This window comes from Hippocampus bargibanti, linkage group LG22, assembly GCF_051943395.1.
Source record: "Hippocampus bargibanti isolate YZ-2025 linkage group LG22, ASM5194339v1, whole genome shotgun sequence".
NCBI lineage: Eukaryota > Metazoa > Chordata > Actinopteri > Syngnathiformes > Syngnathidae > Hippocampus > Hippocampus bargibanti.
The window spans coordinates 951663-968192 of record NC_142755.1 but is presented as its reverse complement, the minus strand read 5'-3'; the positions used below and the strand labels follow the sequence as shown (position 1 = coordinate 968192).

General features: G+C 41.4%; 1 protein-coding gene across 2 annotated transcripts; it reads right to left on the bottom strand.

Moving 5' to 3' along the window:
- Positions 1-189: 189 nt before the first annotated feature.
- On the bottom strand, positions 190-6773 carry e2f7 (E2F transcription factor 7). 2 transcript variants are annotated; one of them, XM_088988971.1, is made up of 12 exons: positions 6428-6773; positions 5925-6004; positions 5536-5832; positions 5307-5457; positions 5016-5237; positions 3998-4153; positions 3636-3926; positions 3476-3560; positions 2504-2729; positions 2342-2429; positions 1770-2029; positions 190-1175 (listed from the first exon to the last, which is right to left on the bottom strand). In XM_088988971.1, exons 2-12 carry the CDS (start codon positions 5982-5984, stop codon positions 1014-1016), a joined length of 1998 nt encoding a protein of 665 aa, XP_088845097.1. In that variant the 5' UTR covers positions 5985-6004; positions 6428-6773; the 3' UTR covers positions 190-1013. The 2 variants fall into 2 exon arrangements, with proteins under 2 accessions (XP_088845097.1, XP_088845098.1); XM_088988972.1 differs by having other exon boundaries at positions 3998-4150.
- Positions 6774-16530: the final 9757 nt, after the last annotated feature.

Below are 16530 nucleotides of genomic sequence, written 5' to 3'. Positions count from 1 at the left end.
TTTATTTGACTAATAATATTTTTTATGATTTTAGAGAGGGTCGCGTGATTGAAATTTGCAATAGAAAAAAAGGTTTTATATAATGTAATGGCAAACAGCTACCACAAGACGGCGCCATTTCACACACAAACAACATTGCTTCCGGATTTCTTTAAAAAAAACACTAAAGATACAGAAATATGACGTTTATTAAGATCTGACAGTCATTGTAGGAAAACAATGTCCCACGGATACAGTCAAGTGGTACTAGACCAGTTTTGAAAAGCTCATACTTAAAACTAACAGTGCAATAGAACAAACATACAATGACACCGAAAGCATAAAATAGTCCAATTTTACACGACAATAACTGTACATGGATGTACACGTATGATGGTTGTCAGTACACGCTTTGGTCTGGCCTCTTGAATGGTTCACATTGTGTTGGTCAGTCAGTACATAGCACCGTTATTTTCAGAAAAAAAAAGGTTACCATGGTAACACATCAACAACCTGAAGAAAAATGCGCCATAGACGACATATAGAGATAGGCACTTATGTAAAAAAATGCATTAGCTAATTTATGTTTACATTCGTCAAATATAAAACCAAACAGTACAAAACTGTACTTTGACAGTTCTGACAAATACTTCAAAAAGAATTCAAGTACTTGAATGTTTCAAGTCATGCTTCACATTGAAACGTAGTAGCCGATACACAAGTTATTTGTTTTGCAAATAATGTTCCGTTACAGTCCCTGTCATCAATATATATTAGTTAAAAACATATAAATAGGAATGATGTAATTTTTCGAGAAGGTAGCTTGATTGAAATTTGGAAGAAAAATGAAGGCTTTAAATCATGTAGTGGCAAACCGCTACCACAGGATGGCGACATTTCACACGCAAACAAAACATGGCTTCCCTATTATTTTTTTTAAACACGTTATAAATTCATTATCTAATGTCATTTTAATTCCCTCAACTTTAAATAGCACCCGTAAGGCTTTCAAGCTCACTGTTAGCGGTTGAAAACTAACAAGAGGATGTGTGGCTGATGTCAAGTCTCCTTTGGGCGGAGCCTCGTTTTCGGGCTGTCGGCGGCGCCGCCGCTGCGCTCGCACCCTCCGCGGCGCCCGGAGTCTGGAAGAAAGACTTTGAGGCGGGCGCTGGGATTTCTTTCGGAGTTTGCGGAGTCTAGGAAAAGACAATCAGATGTATTCAAAATGGCGGCGTTATCAAAAAGACATGACAAATAAGTATGGAGGCCAAGGGTTGAGGGAACGCCTAGCTAGCTAGCTATTTGCTATTTATTTTCTATTAGCTACTTGTTGTGTGTCTGTCTGGATGGTTATCTCGATAGCTAGCTCTTATCTGTCTGGCCCGCTGGATAGCTATCTAGCTGACTAGCTACACGGCTATCTATCGACCTAGCAAGCTATTTATTAGCTGGCTGGCTCGCGTTCTATCTATTTGAGTTATTCCGGGTTGAGTGAACGCTAAACGCTTAGCTAGCTATTTATTTTCTATTAGCTATCTGTTGTCTGTCTGTATGGTTATCTAGCTAGCTGGCTATTATCTGCCTAGCCCGCTGGATAGCTATCTAGCTGACTGGATATTAGCTACATGGCTATCCAGCTAGCTGGCTCGCTTTGTATCCATTTGAGTTATTCTGGGTTGAGTGAACACGCTGGCGCGTGTGGCTGCCACTGCTCACCCACAGAATGAGAGTTTTGAAAGGCGCTTAGAAATGAACTGGATTATTATTCTTATGTTTATCGGTCTCCTTACCGGTGGTTGCGGTGCGGTAGTAGGATGCGGCACCCCGGTGGCACCCCGTTTACCCTGTTCCGGCGTGGAAGGTGCCGGAATAGGCGACGCCCGGCCAAGCTCGTACGTAGCGGCCGCCATCATAAATTGGGCGGGGAGGTTGAAGCCAACTTGAGCGTCGGCGCCCTGCAGGGGGTAGTGCGAGATGGCGGCGGACGGCACCAGGACGTAGGGGAGCGAGGGCTGCCCGGAGGGAAGCAGGAAGTTCAGGCTTTTTAAACCTGGGGGAAAAAAAAATAGTCTCATTTCAGGCTTCTGATTGGCTGCCGTGCCGAGTATGCAAACGAACCGAAATTTGGAAATTTCCAAAGATTTCAAAATGGCAATAATTTATTCCGATTTTGAAATCTTCGTTCAAATTGAAAAAAAGCTAATGTTTGTTAGGAAAAAAATGCGTTTGTTAAAGTTGTCGGCCAACCATTTTGTAAGCTGCACGCCCGACGTAACAGTTGCACGCCGCGGGCATCCGGGCAGACGTTATTTCAGACGGCGGTAATCAATCACATTTCATGCCGGTCACGAGGAAGCTTTACCCGTGTTGTTTGGGACGTAGAGGTAGTGCGACGCCTGGGTTGCTGTGACGCTTTCATCTGAGGCTTCCGGCGCGCTGCTCGGCGCTCTCTGATGGATCAATCAACACGCCGGGATCAATAATTGGCATCTATAAAGGCTCGTAATTGATTAGCGAGCGCTACCTCCTCGTCCTCCCGCCGTCTCTTGGGTTGGGTCGATTCGTCCCTCGGGGACCCTCCGGGGCCTTCCGGAGCCCCACCGGGTCGCTTGTAGAGCATGACCATGGAGGTCTGAGGGAGGCCGGGCAGGTAAGCGAGGCAGTGGGCGGGCGACGACAGGGTGAAAAGCGGCTCCGGGTGGAGGGCGGGAAGCAAAATGGTGGCCTGCGGGATCGGAGGAGCCGGAATTCTGCGGAGAAAAGAGGGATTTTGCGTTGGGATTCACTGTATTTCAATGTGGATCTTTGGAATCTTCAACCACACAGGAGCTATTTACACAATCATTGGTTAGCCTTCAAAAAACTAGCACTACTAGCTTGACTACCACTTCTTTCGCCCTTTTTTTTTTTTTTTAATGAAGCACAGCGCTGAATTGTGACAAAGCGTCAAATTGCCAACTTTTTTCAAATGTATTTGCGAGTACATTCAAACATATATATGTTCAAATGTACTTGCAAATACATTTGTATGAACTTGTCAGCTAAATGCTACTAGCCTAGCATTGTTTTACATAATGCTACTGGGTATTGACGTGCGCCTGTAAAAAATACAATAATGTAGTAGTAATAATAGCAATAATAATAAAAATCTATAATATTAGACAAATAATACAAATAATAATACCAATACTACTAATAATTCCAATAATAATACCAATACTAATAGCAATAGTAATAATAATAATACCAATAATAATAAAAATAATAAGAACAAAATGGTGGCATTTATCATCCATTTTAGAAATCCGTTCCATAGTAACAATAATCACTAATTGTCATTTTTACACTTTTAATCAGGCAATAATAATAATAAAAATACATTTAATTTCCAAGCGCCCTGGTTGTATCGCACATTGCTAACCACATCCTGGGAAGTGCACAAAATGTGTCTCAAATATGATATATTGAAATATGTGAGAGCGACCGAAGAACTCACACATGATGATTTCCAAATTGCGCGCTAGCGATTTCCTGGCCGGGTGCCATTTTTCGGGAATAATCCAGCGGCTGAGCTATCGACGCTGTAGAAGAAAAGTCACATGATCTCATTGTCGTTTAATTTGGACAAAATATGCCGCAAAAGGAGCATCACTTACCGTCGACATCCCCGCACGGGTTGCTAGGCGCCGAGCTAATCTGCCGCCGGACCGCCACGCACGTCGGCCGCCCGTCCACTTTAGCTTTCCTGACGTCCTTAGCTTCAGCGGCGCTAACGCTAACAGCAGCCTCTGCCACCGGCAGCGGATCCCCAGCAGATTTGTTCAAATCCAGCGGTCCCAACCAGCGAAAAGCCGGCTTCCTGCCGCGCTCCTCTCGCACGTGCACTTTCTCGATGAGACCCAAGCTGGTTAGCACGTTAGCGATATCGTACAGACGTCGCACCTTGGCTGAAAACATGCGCACGGTGAGGTTAAGTTGACACAAAAACGGGGACAACCAATTAACGCCGATGGCTTACTTTTATACTTCCCGTGAGTAGACAAGTCGTGACTTTCCTCGATGAGAACTTTGGCGGCTGCTTCCAAGGTGACGGTTTGCGTGTTGGACACCAGGAAGAGCGTGACGAACTTTTGGCTCATGAGACGCAGAGATTTGTCTTTCCTGTTTCCGGCTGCTGCCGATAAGATTGGAAAATAACATTAGGAAATGGTTTTGGGTTCAAGCGCTGAAAAAAATTCAAGTGTGTATTCCAAACATTAATTTCCCATAGGAAAGCATGAAAATGAGAATAATCCGTTCCCAGGACCCCCAAAAACATAATTTTCAACTAAACAAGCCTTACCCTTGTGTCTTCTACATACTTGGCAAAAAAGAGGATTCTGATTCTGACTACACTACACACAATATACCGTATTTTACGTATAATAAATGTGCTATGGTATTGTAATGAAAGAAATAAACTGGACTGTATAATAAAGTGATTATGTTTACTTTTGCGATGGTCGTTGATGGCTTGATGGAATGGATAGCTTTTTGCATCAAGTGTCTCAAGGAATTCTGGGTTGTACATCTTGGAAGTTGTGAGATTGCAACAGATGCAGGCAGACACACTAGAAACTTTATGAGTAGCTGGTTGCCTTGCTTGTCTTTTATCTTCAGATTGTACAGATGGCTTGTGCGGGTTATTTGTGGAGCCTGATTGATGGGATATTTTAACCTTGCAGTCTACACTCTGCCTTTGAACCATCAAGAAAGTTGAAACGAGTCCAAACATCACTGTTTTCTAGACATTTTCTCACTATTTCAATTTTGTTTTTTTTTTTGTTTACAGCCCTGTCGTCTCCTTTTTGTGTGTGTGTTTCTATAACCCCTCCCCCGCTCCTCTACCACGGATACTGACCAATCACGTGCGGCTTTAACCGAAGACAAGATCATATTCTTGTGAATACAACGTCCTTAAAACTAAAAGTTCATTAGCTAAAGCGTTCGTAAAGCGAGGCTACTGTATCTTAGCATGAATAAAAAAAATGGACAACCGTGGGCGCTGTCGTCCTCCAGGCCCCGCCCACCAGATTCCCCGGCGGCGAGCTCCATGTCCCGATGGTAACCTTGCCGGCGGCCGCGACGCTGCAGTTCCCGCAGCGTAGCCTCCAGGCGCAGGCGGCCGTACCACGTGTAGCTGTTTTTAGCCATGCGGCCCACGATCGTGAGGGCCTCCAGAACGTTAACGATGTCGTAGATACGTCGACGTTCCACCCCTGGATGGATAGCAGAGGCGTGTAAAAATCGACGCTGATGTTTGTGGACGACAGAGACATTTTTGTTACCTAAACTGGTCGCCATCTCATCCAGGGAGATTGTGATGGTTTTTTCAGGAGGTGGGTAATCAGGGTAAAGAGCTAGAAATTTTTGGCAAAGAAGACCCAAGCTCTTTTGCTTCCTGTTCGGTTTCTTCCCCGCATCGTCGTCCTCTTCCAACTGTAAGAAAAACTATCTTTTATTTCAAGGTTCAGTTTTTTGTCGAAGCCGCCATGACGTTCGGCGTAAATCCCTCACCCGAACATCAGCCGCTTCGCTATCGCCTTTAGCGCTCGACGGACTTTCCGATTCGTTCTCTATGTTCCGAAAAAGGACTTTCCTCATCTCGCGGCTTCGGATGTCGGGACTGGCGGCGTTGATGAGCATCTTCAAGTTAGCCGTGGGCGACCACGGTTCGGCTTCGGCGGCGTGTTTGATAGGCGTGACGTGGCTCGCGTCCGGGCTGCCGTTTTTCCACTTTATCGCGGGTACGCACGGCTCGGTGGATTTTGCTGGGGTGGGATTTTGCTTCCTCCGCGTTGTGAATATATTTTCCTGCAACAAACACAATTATATTTTGCCTCCATTGCCTGATATGGAAGTATTTTTCAAATATCTTCTCTTCCTCCATTTGCTGGCAGACTTACCTTTACTTCACTTTTTCTTGAGCTTGTAAGATCTTTGAGTGCAAGACATTCTACTTCCATTTTGTTTTTTGGGGGAAAACCTGAATAGTACATACAATAACAATTAGTAATAATAAACGCATTCCGGAAATATTTAAAACGATCAATGCCCGGAAAAAAAAGACTCCCAATTTGGCGCAAAGCTAACTCGCTACTTCCTGTAATGTAATAAATCACTTTAAGTGACTCTTTTATCCCCCCAAAAAGTGTTTTTAAGCATGTAAGCGGTTAAAATGAGCACTTATATGACATACTGTGTATGCAACTTAAAAGAAAACTCATCCCTATCCACTCCAATGATTCATGAAACACACTATTTCGACCATAACTTTAAATTGTATCCCGATCGTAAAGTAAGGTAACCAATATCTTTCAATAATCGATATCGAGAGAAAGTTGCGCAACATTGGCGCCTCGTTTAAACGTGAACTTTAAGCGTTAGAAGCAGAAAATATCCCCCTTACCTTGGCGCTCTTTGAGACGCTCAAGGCAAGATTCGATCCTCTTTAAGAAACTCGACGTCCTGTCCGCTCATCAACCCGCCATTGCAGATAATTTTCCCTTTTAAAAATAAACGTTGAGAGCCAGAAAAAGAAGAAGTACCGATCCGGGGTTGAGGAATTTGCTGACTGTCCCGTGGAGACTCAAGCATCACCCGCTCAAGCTTACTTTCTGGCGCTCTTCGGTATCTGCTGCCAGACAGCCAATCGGAGTTGAGCTTCATTTGACGTCGTGCAAACGCAGACCAATTGGTGAGGTTGTACTTGCGTGCGCTCGTTGGTTTTCACCAATGGGCGCGAAGCGCCGACCACGCCTTCTCGAGGCTTGTGTTGGCGGGGCAACAGGCGCGCTGCCGCAAAGATTGTCAATTTACGAAGAGCTCTCACGAGATGATGTAAAAAAGATTACATTAAAGGAAATATTATTCTTCATATTTCTATTATTCGACTTGAATATTAGTTGGCTTGTAAATATATGCGTATGCTATAGTTTTTATTGGTTTTCATTTTTTATTTTTTTACAAATGTATTATTTTTTGAGGCTCATAAAAGCAAATCAATCCAACTGCTATTCATGAAATATGAGTTGTTTTTTTAAGAATTACTTTACCATTTTAAGTAAAAACGTTTTGTGTTCATTTTATGTTTTTTATTTATTATTATATTTTTATAATTTTGTCATCATCACGTGTGATTTGTCTTTCATTTGTATAGTGGTACTGTATTTGATGAATTTATTGTATCATTGCTTTTATTTTGGAGTTTTATGTTGTTAGTTTTTTTTTACCTGATGTTTTTTAGTCGTATAATGATGAGCATTATTATTAGTTTGAAAATGTAATTATTGACTTCTGGATTTCGTATACATTATCAAACTCTATTGCATGGTTATTAATGATATATGTCATGTGATTTATCTGTATGGAAAATAATTGCATACGTTTTTGAGATACGCTTCTGAAATCAATACATCATCTATTATTGGGGCTGTAAGATTCTAACAATCAGCGAGACCGTTGTATTTTATTATTTAGTACTTTATATTCAGCATAGACACTAAAGGTCATTAAAATTAATCATTTGCATTTATCGGGAAGCAGAAGTTAGTGCATAACATGTACTAATGTGTATAACAGTTGACTACAGTACAGTATATTGTACGGTATATTGCGTAATATTTTTGTTTTGTTTTTCTACCATCAGAGCAATGCATTGTGAGAAGAAACGATCTTTGTTTGAGCACGTACAAACGTTGGCTCGTATGTTGCTGCAAACCCACTGCACTTCCAGACGTTGTATTAATTAATATCATTTTTTTCACTTTGTCACCATGGGCGGTTGTTTCTGCAATACGACGATCGTTTTCTGCTGAATGAGACAGATGGAAGTAGGAGGAGATGCGTTGATGGGGGGTGTGCAGTGGCGCTAAAAGTGCAAGGGTCGCAGCGGCAAAAATGCACCCAATGAAGGGGGGTCACGGGTGTGGGGGGGATCTTGGATCCCGCCCTGTATGCAAACAGAACTTGAACAGCAACCTCCAATACACACACGGAAAAAAATGAGCGCTTTAAATCAAGTTGTATGCAGAGAGAAGACCCTTCCCCCTTTTACGTTAAAGTGAACGTGGGAAAGTTGTCAAATGGGAATTTAAGTCTTTTTATCAATGCATGAATAATTATAAATATTATCTTTCAAGGTAGGAGGAATTCAACCCTAACAATAATGAACAAGGTTCCTGCATCTTTCAAGATAAAGAAAACAAATAAGACCTTTTAACCAATATATCAAATTTACTACATGGGAAATTCTCCATTAACATTTTGATTATTAAATTAAAAGTAGCCCCAAGCAACATTTGAGTTAAAAGTATAAGTATCTTAACCCAAAATAACATATCATAGAAGTTGATTACCCGCCTTCTAAGAGTATTATTTGAATAATAGTCAAAAACTGTCTGACGTTAGCTGTGCCTACAAATAAAATAATTGTTAATATATCAAACAGATGTGAAAATCGGAAGTAAATGCAAATATAGTAAATATAGTGAAAATGTAGCATTTTTAAGACCTTTATACCTTTTAAAAGCAACTGGCCAGTAATTGACTCATGTAAATAACTCAAACAAACAAAGTCAAAGTGGATTATTTATTTTTACTGTCGACTGGCCAGTTAAACTAATCACATAAAAAAACAAAAACAGTGACCACACGATTGAAGTGCAAATATTTATTTTATTAACTTTGTTACTTCCGGGTTGAGTGAACGCTGGCGTGTGTGTGTGTGTGTGTGTGTGTGTGGCTGCCGCTGCTCAACCGCAGAAATAATATCCTGTGACTGTAAAGTGTCCTTGAGAGTTTTGAAAGGCGCTTATAAATGACATGTAACATTATAATAATAAGTTATTATTATTATAATTATAAATATTTTCACTTATGTTTCACTTCCTCACGATGTATGTACGTTTTTACGTCTGACGTCATCGCGTCTGACGTAAATGACCTTTAATCGCTACACCTGTTTACTTGACATGCACAATTCCGTTCATGTTCCATGAGCACAAAAGTCACTGCCCGCAGAAATATTTTCACTTGAGGTGAATTAATGACTTAATACCAGTAAATAGCATTAAAATTGTGTATATTGCATTGTTTTTGTTTAAGTAGAATCGCGATTCTTTCTGTTATGTTGTCGTTTCGAGCTAGCTAGCTAACTGGGTGGGTCGCCATTCTGACGTCACCAGTTATTTTTCGAATATATGAACGAAACTTGTTCATCATGTCAGCGTTCATGTTAATATTGACTAAGTCAGGTTGCTCGCATAAAGACAGTTAAATGTACACATACGGTAATTTTCATCTTAAATATATCGTAATTCGCTTTTCCGCAGAGTTCAGCGTCGCATGTGCGCCCCCTGCTGTGTGAATTGACGAAGCGAATGTGTAAAATGGCTGTTCAAACTCCTATATTCATGTTCCACTTTTTACGACGAAAGTATCGTAATTTTAAGGTGTGCAACCCTTACAATTTTATCTAAACGTGTAACCTAACCGAACTAATATTTACAGATGATAAAGTCATGTATCAGAAATAATATCCAGTTTTGCTTCATGTGATTGCATTTGTGATACATTCAAGTAAAACAATATGGACACTAGTTGAAACAATGAATGACTCTACCAAACCAATGCATGCTGTTGTTATAGTTAATTTCACCAACACATTAAATGGAAACAACCCATAATAGTTTTCAAGCATGCCTGTTGGGATGCAGTGTTCATTGTTCCACGGAGTGACCGATTGTTTGTGATTATGTGTTCACAGCAGCCTGCCCGGACAGGTTACAACCTGTCAGGGTTGTCAAGGAAGTCAACTGACGCCGCTTGGGTGCCAAACTGTCACAAATGACACTTATTTGAACCCATTTCAAATAAAAAATAAAATATATTGATCTCTCAGGATCATTTGCAAATGGGTTCAAGTCACCTAAAAGTAATTCTGGCCTAGTTTTGTTTAGAAAATGGCGGCCATGCTTCTTTATTGTTTTGAATTTGTGATTGAGTCTTGTGTACAGGTGACAGAAAAATCTACACATATTTAATTCAAAACCAGGTTTTTGTGATGTAATGAATGCAAAAAATATCATAAATGTAATCTATCATCACTTGTTTATATTAGGGAAACGGATGACTCATTCGGTGATGATCATGACTGGACGCCATCATGAATCCAGCTGATGTTCAAGTAAGTGTCAACAACTACTGTATATCGTTAATTTTGATGTCCTTAAGTTGACCGTTTGACATAACTTTCTTCTCTTTTTGTTGTGGGCAAAATGGAGTCGATGACGTTTGATGCTGTTTGACCACCAGGGAGCGCTCTTCACCCGCCACTGCTGCTTCATTTCAAGCTCCATGAAGGTACCAATAACTCAATTCATGGTTCTTTAATACTGAACTGTTGTCAACCTTTTTTACATTAAATGTGCTTCAATTTAAGAATACATACCAGGGGCCAACACGGTGACCCGATTCGTCTCTTCGGCCTATCAAAATTTAATCTTCTACTAAATCTGGGTTAAAATAATTGGACCAAAATATAAAGCTACACGCTGAGTGGGGCAGGAAGTGTGTGTGTATAAACATATTCAATATCTAAAATAATAGTCCTGATTTCCACTTGTAATACTGTACACCATCCTTGGTAGAGAGCAAAATAAGGTGCAGTAGTGGGTAGGATGTATGCCCCACAGGTGAGATGTTCTGGGTTCAAATCTGCTGTTTTTTTGAATGTGTTATGTCGGAGTAAATATAAAGTATATGGTAAGAAGTGGAACTACAGTATTAGTGTATTCCAGCTAAGACTAATTAATATACTAATTATAATAATACCTAATGTTTCAAATATCTCAATCCATTTCCCAAATTTGACTGATTAACTGGGATGGTAGAGGACCTAGGATGGAACCTTGGTGGACACCTTGAGAGACGTGATGGTTTCGTTTACAAAAATGAATAACACAACTCAGCACTTACCGATGGTTTCATATTTGTTTGTGTTCATGCTCTTCAATCGGTGCAAAGGATTACACCTCTTAAATTCTGCTTGCCAACAATGATAACCGTTCCGAATGAGGGAAAGCGAGTATAAGCAAACTTTCATCCTTTGGCATCCTCCCACGCCGTCTATTTTGGCACTCGTGGATGGAGGAGACCTCAAGATGTAAATACTGACACATGCGGCCATCTCGGAAAACCCGCGGGTATTTTAATATTTCTCAACAAGATACTCAAGCTACAAATATTTCGTTAAGAGCATGACCTGAAAAAATGCATTCTTTGATTAACTCATTCAATGCCAGGTGTTTTTATAATAATAATACATTTAATTTATAGCGCCTTACAAAACTCTCAAGGTCACTTTACAGTCACATGATCAGTCTTTCTGTGGTTGAGCAGCGGCAGCCACATGCGCCAGCGTTCAGTCAACCCAGAAGTAACTCAAACAGATATAAAGGTAGCCAGCTAGCTAACATATATCTAATAGCCAGCTAGACAGCATGCGAACTAGCCAGATAGCCAGATAGCTAATATATAGCTATCTATCTAGCTAGCTAGCTAGCTACCCAGATAGGTAATTGATAGCAAATGGATAGCAAATAGATAGCCAGCTGGATACCTAGCTAATAGCAAATAGATAGTTAGCTAAGTAGCCAGCTAGATAGAAAATAGATAGAATTTTAGGACTACATAAACATTCAATGCGGCGTAAGAAATTGCAGACTCTCGTCTTTCATCAAAAAAAAAGAGTTAATACCTAACCTAAGTTATATGGGTCTAGAGTTATCTGATCTTGAAATGGGGGTGGCTGTACAAAATGGCAAATTCTGCCTTGAGTTAAAATACAGTCCAATTTATTGAAGCTTCTACCTCTAAAGTCGCATGAAAAAAAACATTTCATTGGCCTTTATTGCAAGAATGGACGTGGGCAGTTTGAATTGACATGAGATGTATTGTTTCCAGTTTACGATGCAAAGTCAGAAAGAGCACACACACAGTATCTGATAAATATTATAAAGCAACCCAAGCGAGGCGAGCTCGAGTGCGGCTCGTATTCGGGCTTCAATCTCCAGCCCTTGTTGAGCAAATGAGTTTGAGAAATGGAGCCGCCGCCCGATGATCCATTTCACTGCAGGCCCAATCCACCCCAAGCGAGCTTCCTGCAGGCTTCCAGCTCTCTCCGCATTACGGATTCATTGCACATAAAAAGGCTAAAAACAGCCCGGCCCGGTTCCAAATGATATCAAATTGTTGTGATATGATTTGCGTTGTGCTTGTTTGCCGAAATCACATCACATCACATCACATCGCTGATGACAGGAGCCAACAGGCTCACAGATGATGGAGAACACCAATCATATCCAAACATTTGCTTGGTTTTCACTTTTTCATTTAGTTTGTCATCCCTTTTCATCCCTCCATCCATTTTCCCATCCCAGTTGTCTCTGGGCAGTCGTCAAGGGGACACCCTGAACTGCTTTCCCACCAATCGCAGTGCACATATAGCTCAACAACCATTTCCTCTCGCAAAGACATCTAAGAACAATATTATTTTTGTTTTAGCTATCCATTAGCTAGCTAGGTAGCTAGCTTTCTATCTATTTGAGTTACTTCTGGGTTGATTGAACGCTGGCTGCCGCTGCTCACACACAGAAAAAACTTATCCTGTGACTGTAAAGTGACCTTGAGAGTTTTGAAAGGCGCTTAGAAATGAAATGTATTATGATTATAATATACGGTAATTCCTCATTTTTCGCGGCTAATGGGGACCAGGACCAACCGCGATAGCCGAAAATCACTGTAATCCAGGTTGTAACCGCGATAGATGAACCGACAAGTAGCGAGGGATCACTGTAGCGTTTCATTAACCCGCCCCGCGTGTTTTTGGGAATGTGGGAGGAAACCCAAAGAAAACCCACACATCCACAGGACAACAAGCACACTCCACACAGGGAACTGCAATTGAACCCAGAACCTCCGCAATGTAATGCTAACGTGCTAATCGTGTCGCCCTTGTTAGTTTTCATGACCTACAGTGATCCCTCGCTAATGATGATAATAATGATGATCTTAATAATAATAGAATAATTGTTTTCTCTGGGCTGTCGTAGTGCAAAGGTCATTTTTGAGTGTTGTCGTGCCATTTGTCCATTTGACAGCGCCTTAGCCTTGTAAGCCATCAACCAAAAGTGATCCGTTACGTCGAAAGGCCGCCGGCGGGCATTTTGTCCTCCCAAGGTGAAACGAAGTGTGATATCAGTCGCCTGATCTCGGTGGCTCTCCACTTATTGATTATTACAGGGAGTTGTACTCTTATTAATCATGTGATATTATCTGGCGGCGGGAGGGAGAAGATCCATTTTTATAACCGCTAAGGCAATTTCTATACTCTACGTACCTGACTTTTAGCTCTCTTTGAATATTTAGATTTGGTATCTACTTATAGCATCATCAAATATTGCAGGTTTCTACATAATTTTATGCAGTTGTCAGATTGTTATGTTGAAAACTGGATACCTAGCTAAATGTCTATTTTCTGTCTGTCAGCTCTCTATTAGCTATCTAGCTGGCTACTTAGCTTGCTATCTAATTGATGTCTATTTACTGTCTATTCGCTATCTAGCTGGCTATCTATTTGCTGCCTACTAGCTATCTGGCTGGCTCGCTATTATCTATATATTTTTTGGGGTGATTTCATAACATATTGATGCCGGATTGTTTAGTTGATGCATTTTGGATCAGACGAGAGTTGGATCACTCCAGTCATTTATAATCCTGTTTTTTTTTCAAGCTAGCTATGACCTCCCGCGTATTTGGTACACCATGTGGTATTTGATCTTGCCACATGCAGGTGGGATGATTCATTCTTAGCTATTGATGTCTCTGTTCCCATCGGGAGCTTTTCAAAAAAGGAATGAATAGTGGGTCAAGCTGCTGAGCCGAAACATGCTGTTTTTTGTTTTGGATTGAGGAATTCGTGAAGGCCTTGTCAAGGACGCGGCTTGTTCTCGGAGCTTTTATTGAAGACAGCAGAGCAACAACAACATTGATGCTTCTTTGAAGGCATCACGTATGAAAGGGTAGTTGTCCACCTTTCATGTACGCTTCAATTTTTCATTGATGGCATTTAAGCAGGTGGGGGGTAGGCCGGAGGTCTTAATGAGGAGATCGTATTATTTGTGACCTTTCCGACGTGACATATCTGCACGCTGAGATCAGACACTTTATGTTCTCATTTTAATGCAGTCCAAAAATTTCCCCATTGCTCTTTTTGACTGGTCCAGGGATGAGAATTACCAGATATTTTTGCTAGTTAAAAGCTTGAGTATTGACTGGTTGAATATATATTAGCACTTTCACACCACCTAGTGAAGCGCCTCGCTGCTTTAGGAAATGCTTGTAAAGCTTCCCAAGATAATGCCTAGCGATTTTCCAATAAAATAGAGAAAATGAGTCACAGTGACAACATGACCTGTCAAGGCCAAATGACGCTATAGCTCGGTGTGTATCGATTCCAAATAAATACATTAATGGAATGCAATAAGAACATTAAAAGCCCTCGGATGTAGATTTAAAAAAATCACCTGTGCCATGCCCAAAGCAATGGGTGTCAAACTCAAGGCTCAGGGGCCAGATCTGGCCCGCCACAAAACTTTCTGTGGCCTGCACAAGTCACTCAAACACGTCAACATTCCCAAAATTATTTGATGTACTAAATAAGAGAGAGACTTTAGTGCACAGGTGTCGAAGTCAAGGTACGGCGGCCAGTTATGGCCCACCACGTCATTTTATTCGGCCCGGGAAAGCAAATTCCGCATGTCAAGTGCCTTCTTGCTTGCTAAAATCCAAAGCAAAATTTCAAATTGTCGTATGTAAACCACAATAAGAATCATTATTCTTGACTTCAGATTTGAAAACTAGTTATTTATTCATTCATTTTTTGTGCGCTATGTGGAGGAAACGGTTCCCCCAAATTCATAACAGCCCTCAAGAGGAAACCACGTCAAAATATAAGTTTGACACCCCTGCTTTAGTGTCAGCATTTTACAACCCCTCTCATGACAGTGACTTAAACAACAGTTGAATCAACCGTTCTAGCCACTCTCAAGCTATCTGAAGCTAACCCTGTTAACCAAAGCTAATTTGCTCATCCAACTAAAACTTGTATAATTCCATTATATTTAATCACATCGCGACGAAAGAGTGACGCTGTTGCGCTTCCTTGTGGGTCATTGGATGACTCCAATGCTTTTAGCGACTTGGCAGATGGCGCTAAGTGTAGCACAACAGTCGCAGAGCTCGTGATGCCGCTTTCTTGCAGGATGTCAAACAAATCACTTTGGAGTGGCGTAGCGTGCCAGTGAAATCAATGTGACATGGAGCGACATTCTCGAATGTGTTCAAGTATTGGTTTTTCTTGCCGATAAAAGCGCTGGTCAGACCTCAGCAAAATGTTTTTCCCTTCCACGAGGGGGCATCATTTGCCTTTTCTCCATGTTAGCGCTTTGTTCCAGCTTTAGCTGTTGTGAAAGCGCTATGTAGATCAATATGTATTGTTTTGTGATTTGAACCAAGTTGATTAACACCTCCCTAGCTTATGATTTATTACTTTTTTTCATCTAGATTTTTTTCATTCCCTATTTTTTTTTAATTCTCAGGTGGTAGGAGTCCTCATTACTTGGGTTTTGCCCTCACCACCTGCACAACCAATCAGCAAAGCTTTCGCAAATGTCAGACTCAAAAATTAAACTTTAGACTCTGATCTGTCTGATCGGTAAAAGGTCAAAGCTAGCTTGGCAGGTGTAGTCAATTAAATCAGAATTTCTACCGAATAATGAGACCAAAGTTTCCAAAGTCCTTGAAAGACAACGCGAGGGAGGCCCCCTGAAGTCTTGCTCCAGCATCAACCCGCCGCTCAGAGCTCATCGTAGCGTTCCCGATGATTTACGCCATGCCGCCGTTCCTTTGACGGATAGCCGCATTACTGCCAGCCGTGTCACCCCGAGACAAACGATGACGGAAAACGAATGAGGCTTCGGGTGTCGTCAATTGTTGCCAAAAGCGGGAGATTTTCTCTCGGGGATGTGTGGTTGGTACTTGGTATCGTTAAGTATCGCAGCTGCTTTTTGACGGGTGGACGGAAAGACAAAAAAAACAAGACGAGCGAAATTGCATTTTCTCCACACTGTACACTTTTTTAATACCGTAAATTAGATTTAAGCACAGCGGGGGGTGAAATCGCATTTGCAGGCGTGCACAATTTGTTGATGAGGCAGTCAGTGGAGCGTTGAAACCTGCTTAGATGGTTGCTTCAACCCTCTCCTTGTCAACAAGCATTCGCGTCATCACGCCATCCTTTCCCAAGGACACTTGTATGACCACGACGAGCGTACACACGTGTGTATTGCGTGTGTGCGGGCTCATTAACACCTTCGCTGAATTTATTTGGGAATTTAAAAGATTGACCTAGAGCGCCGTTCCCCAATTTTTTCTCGTTTTAGTTTAAAAGAA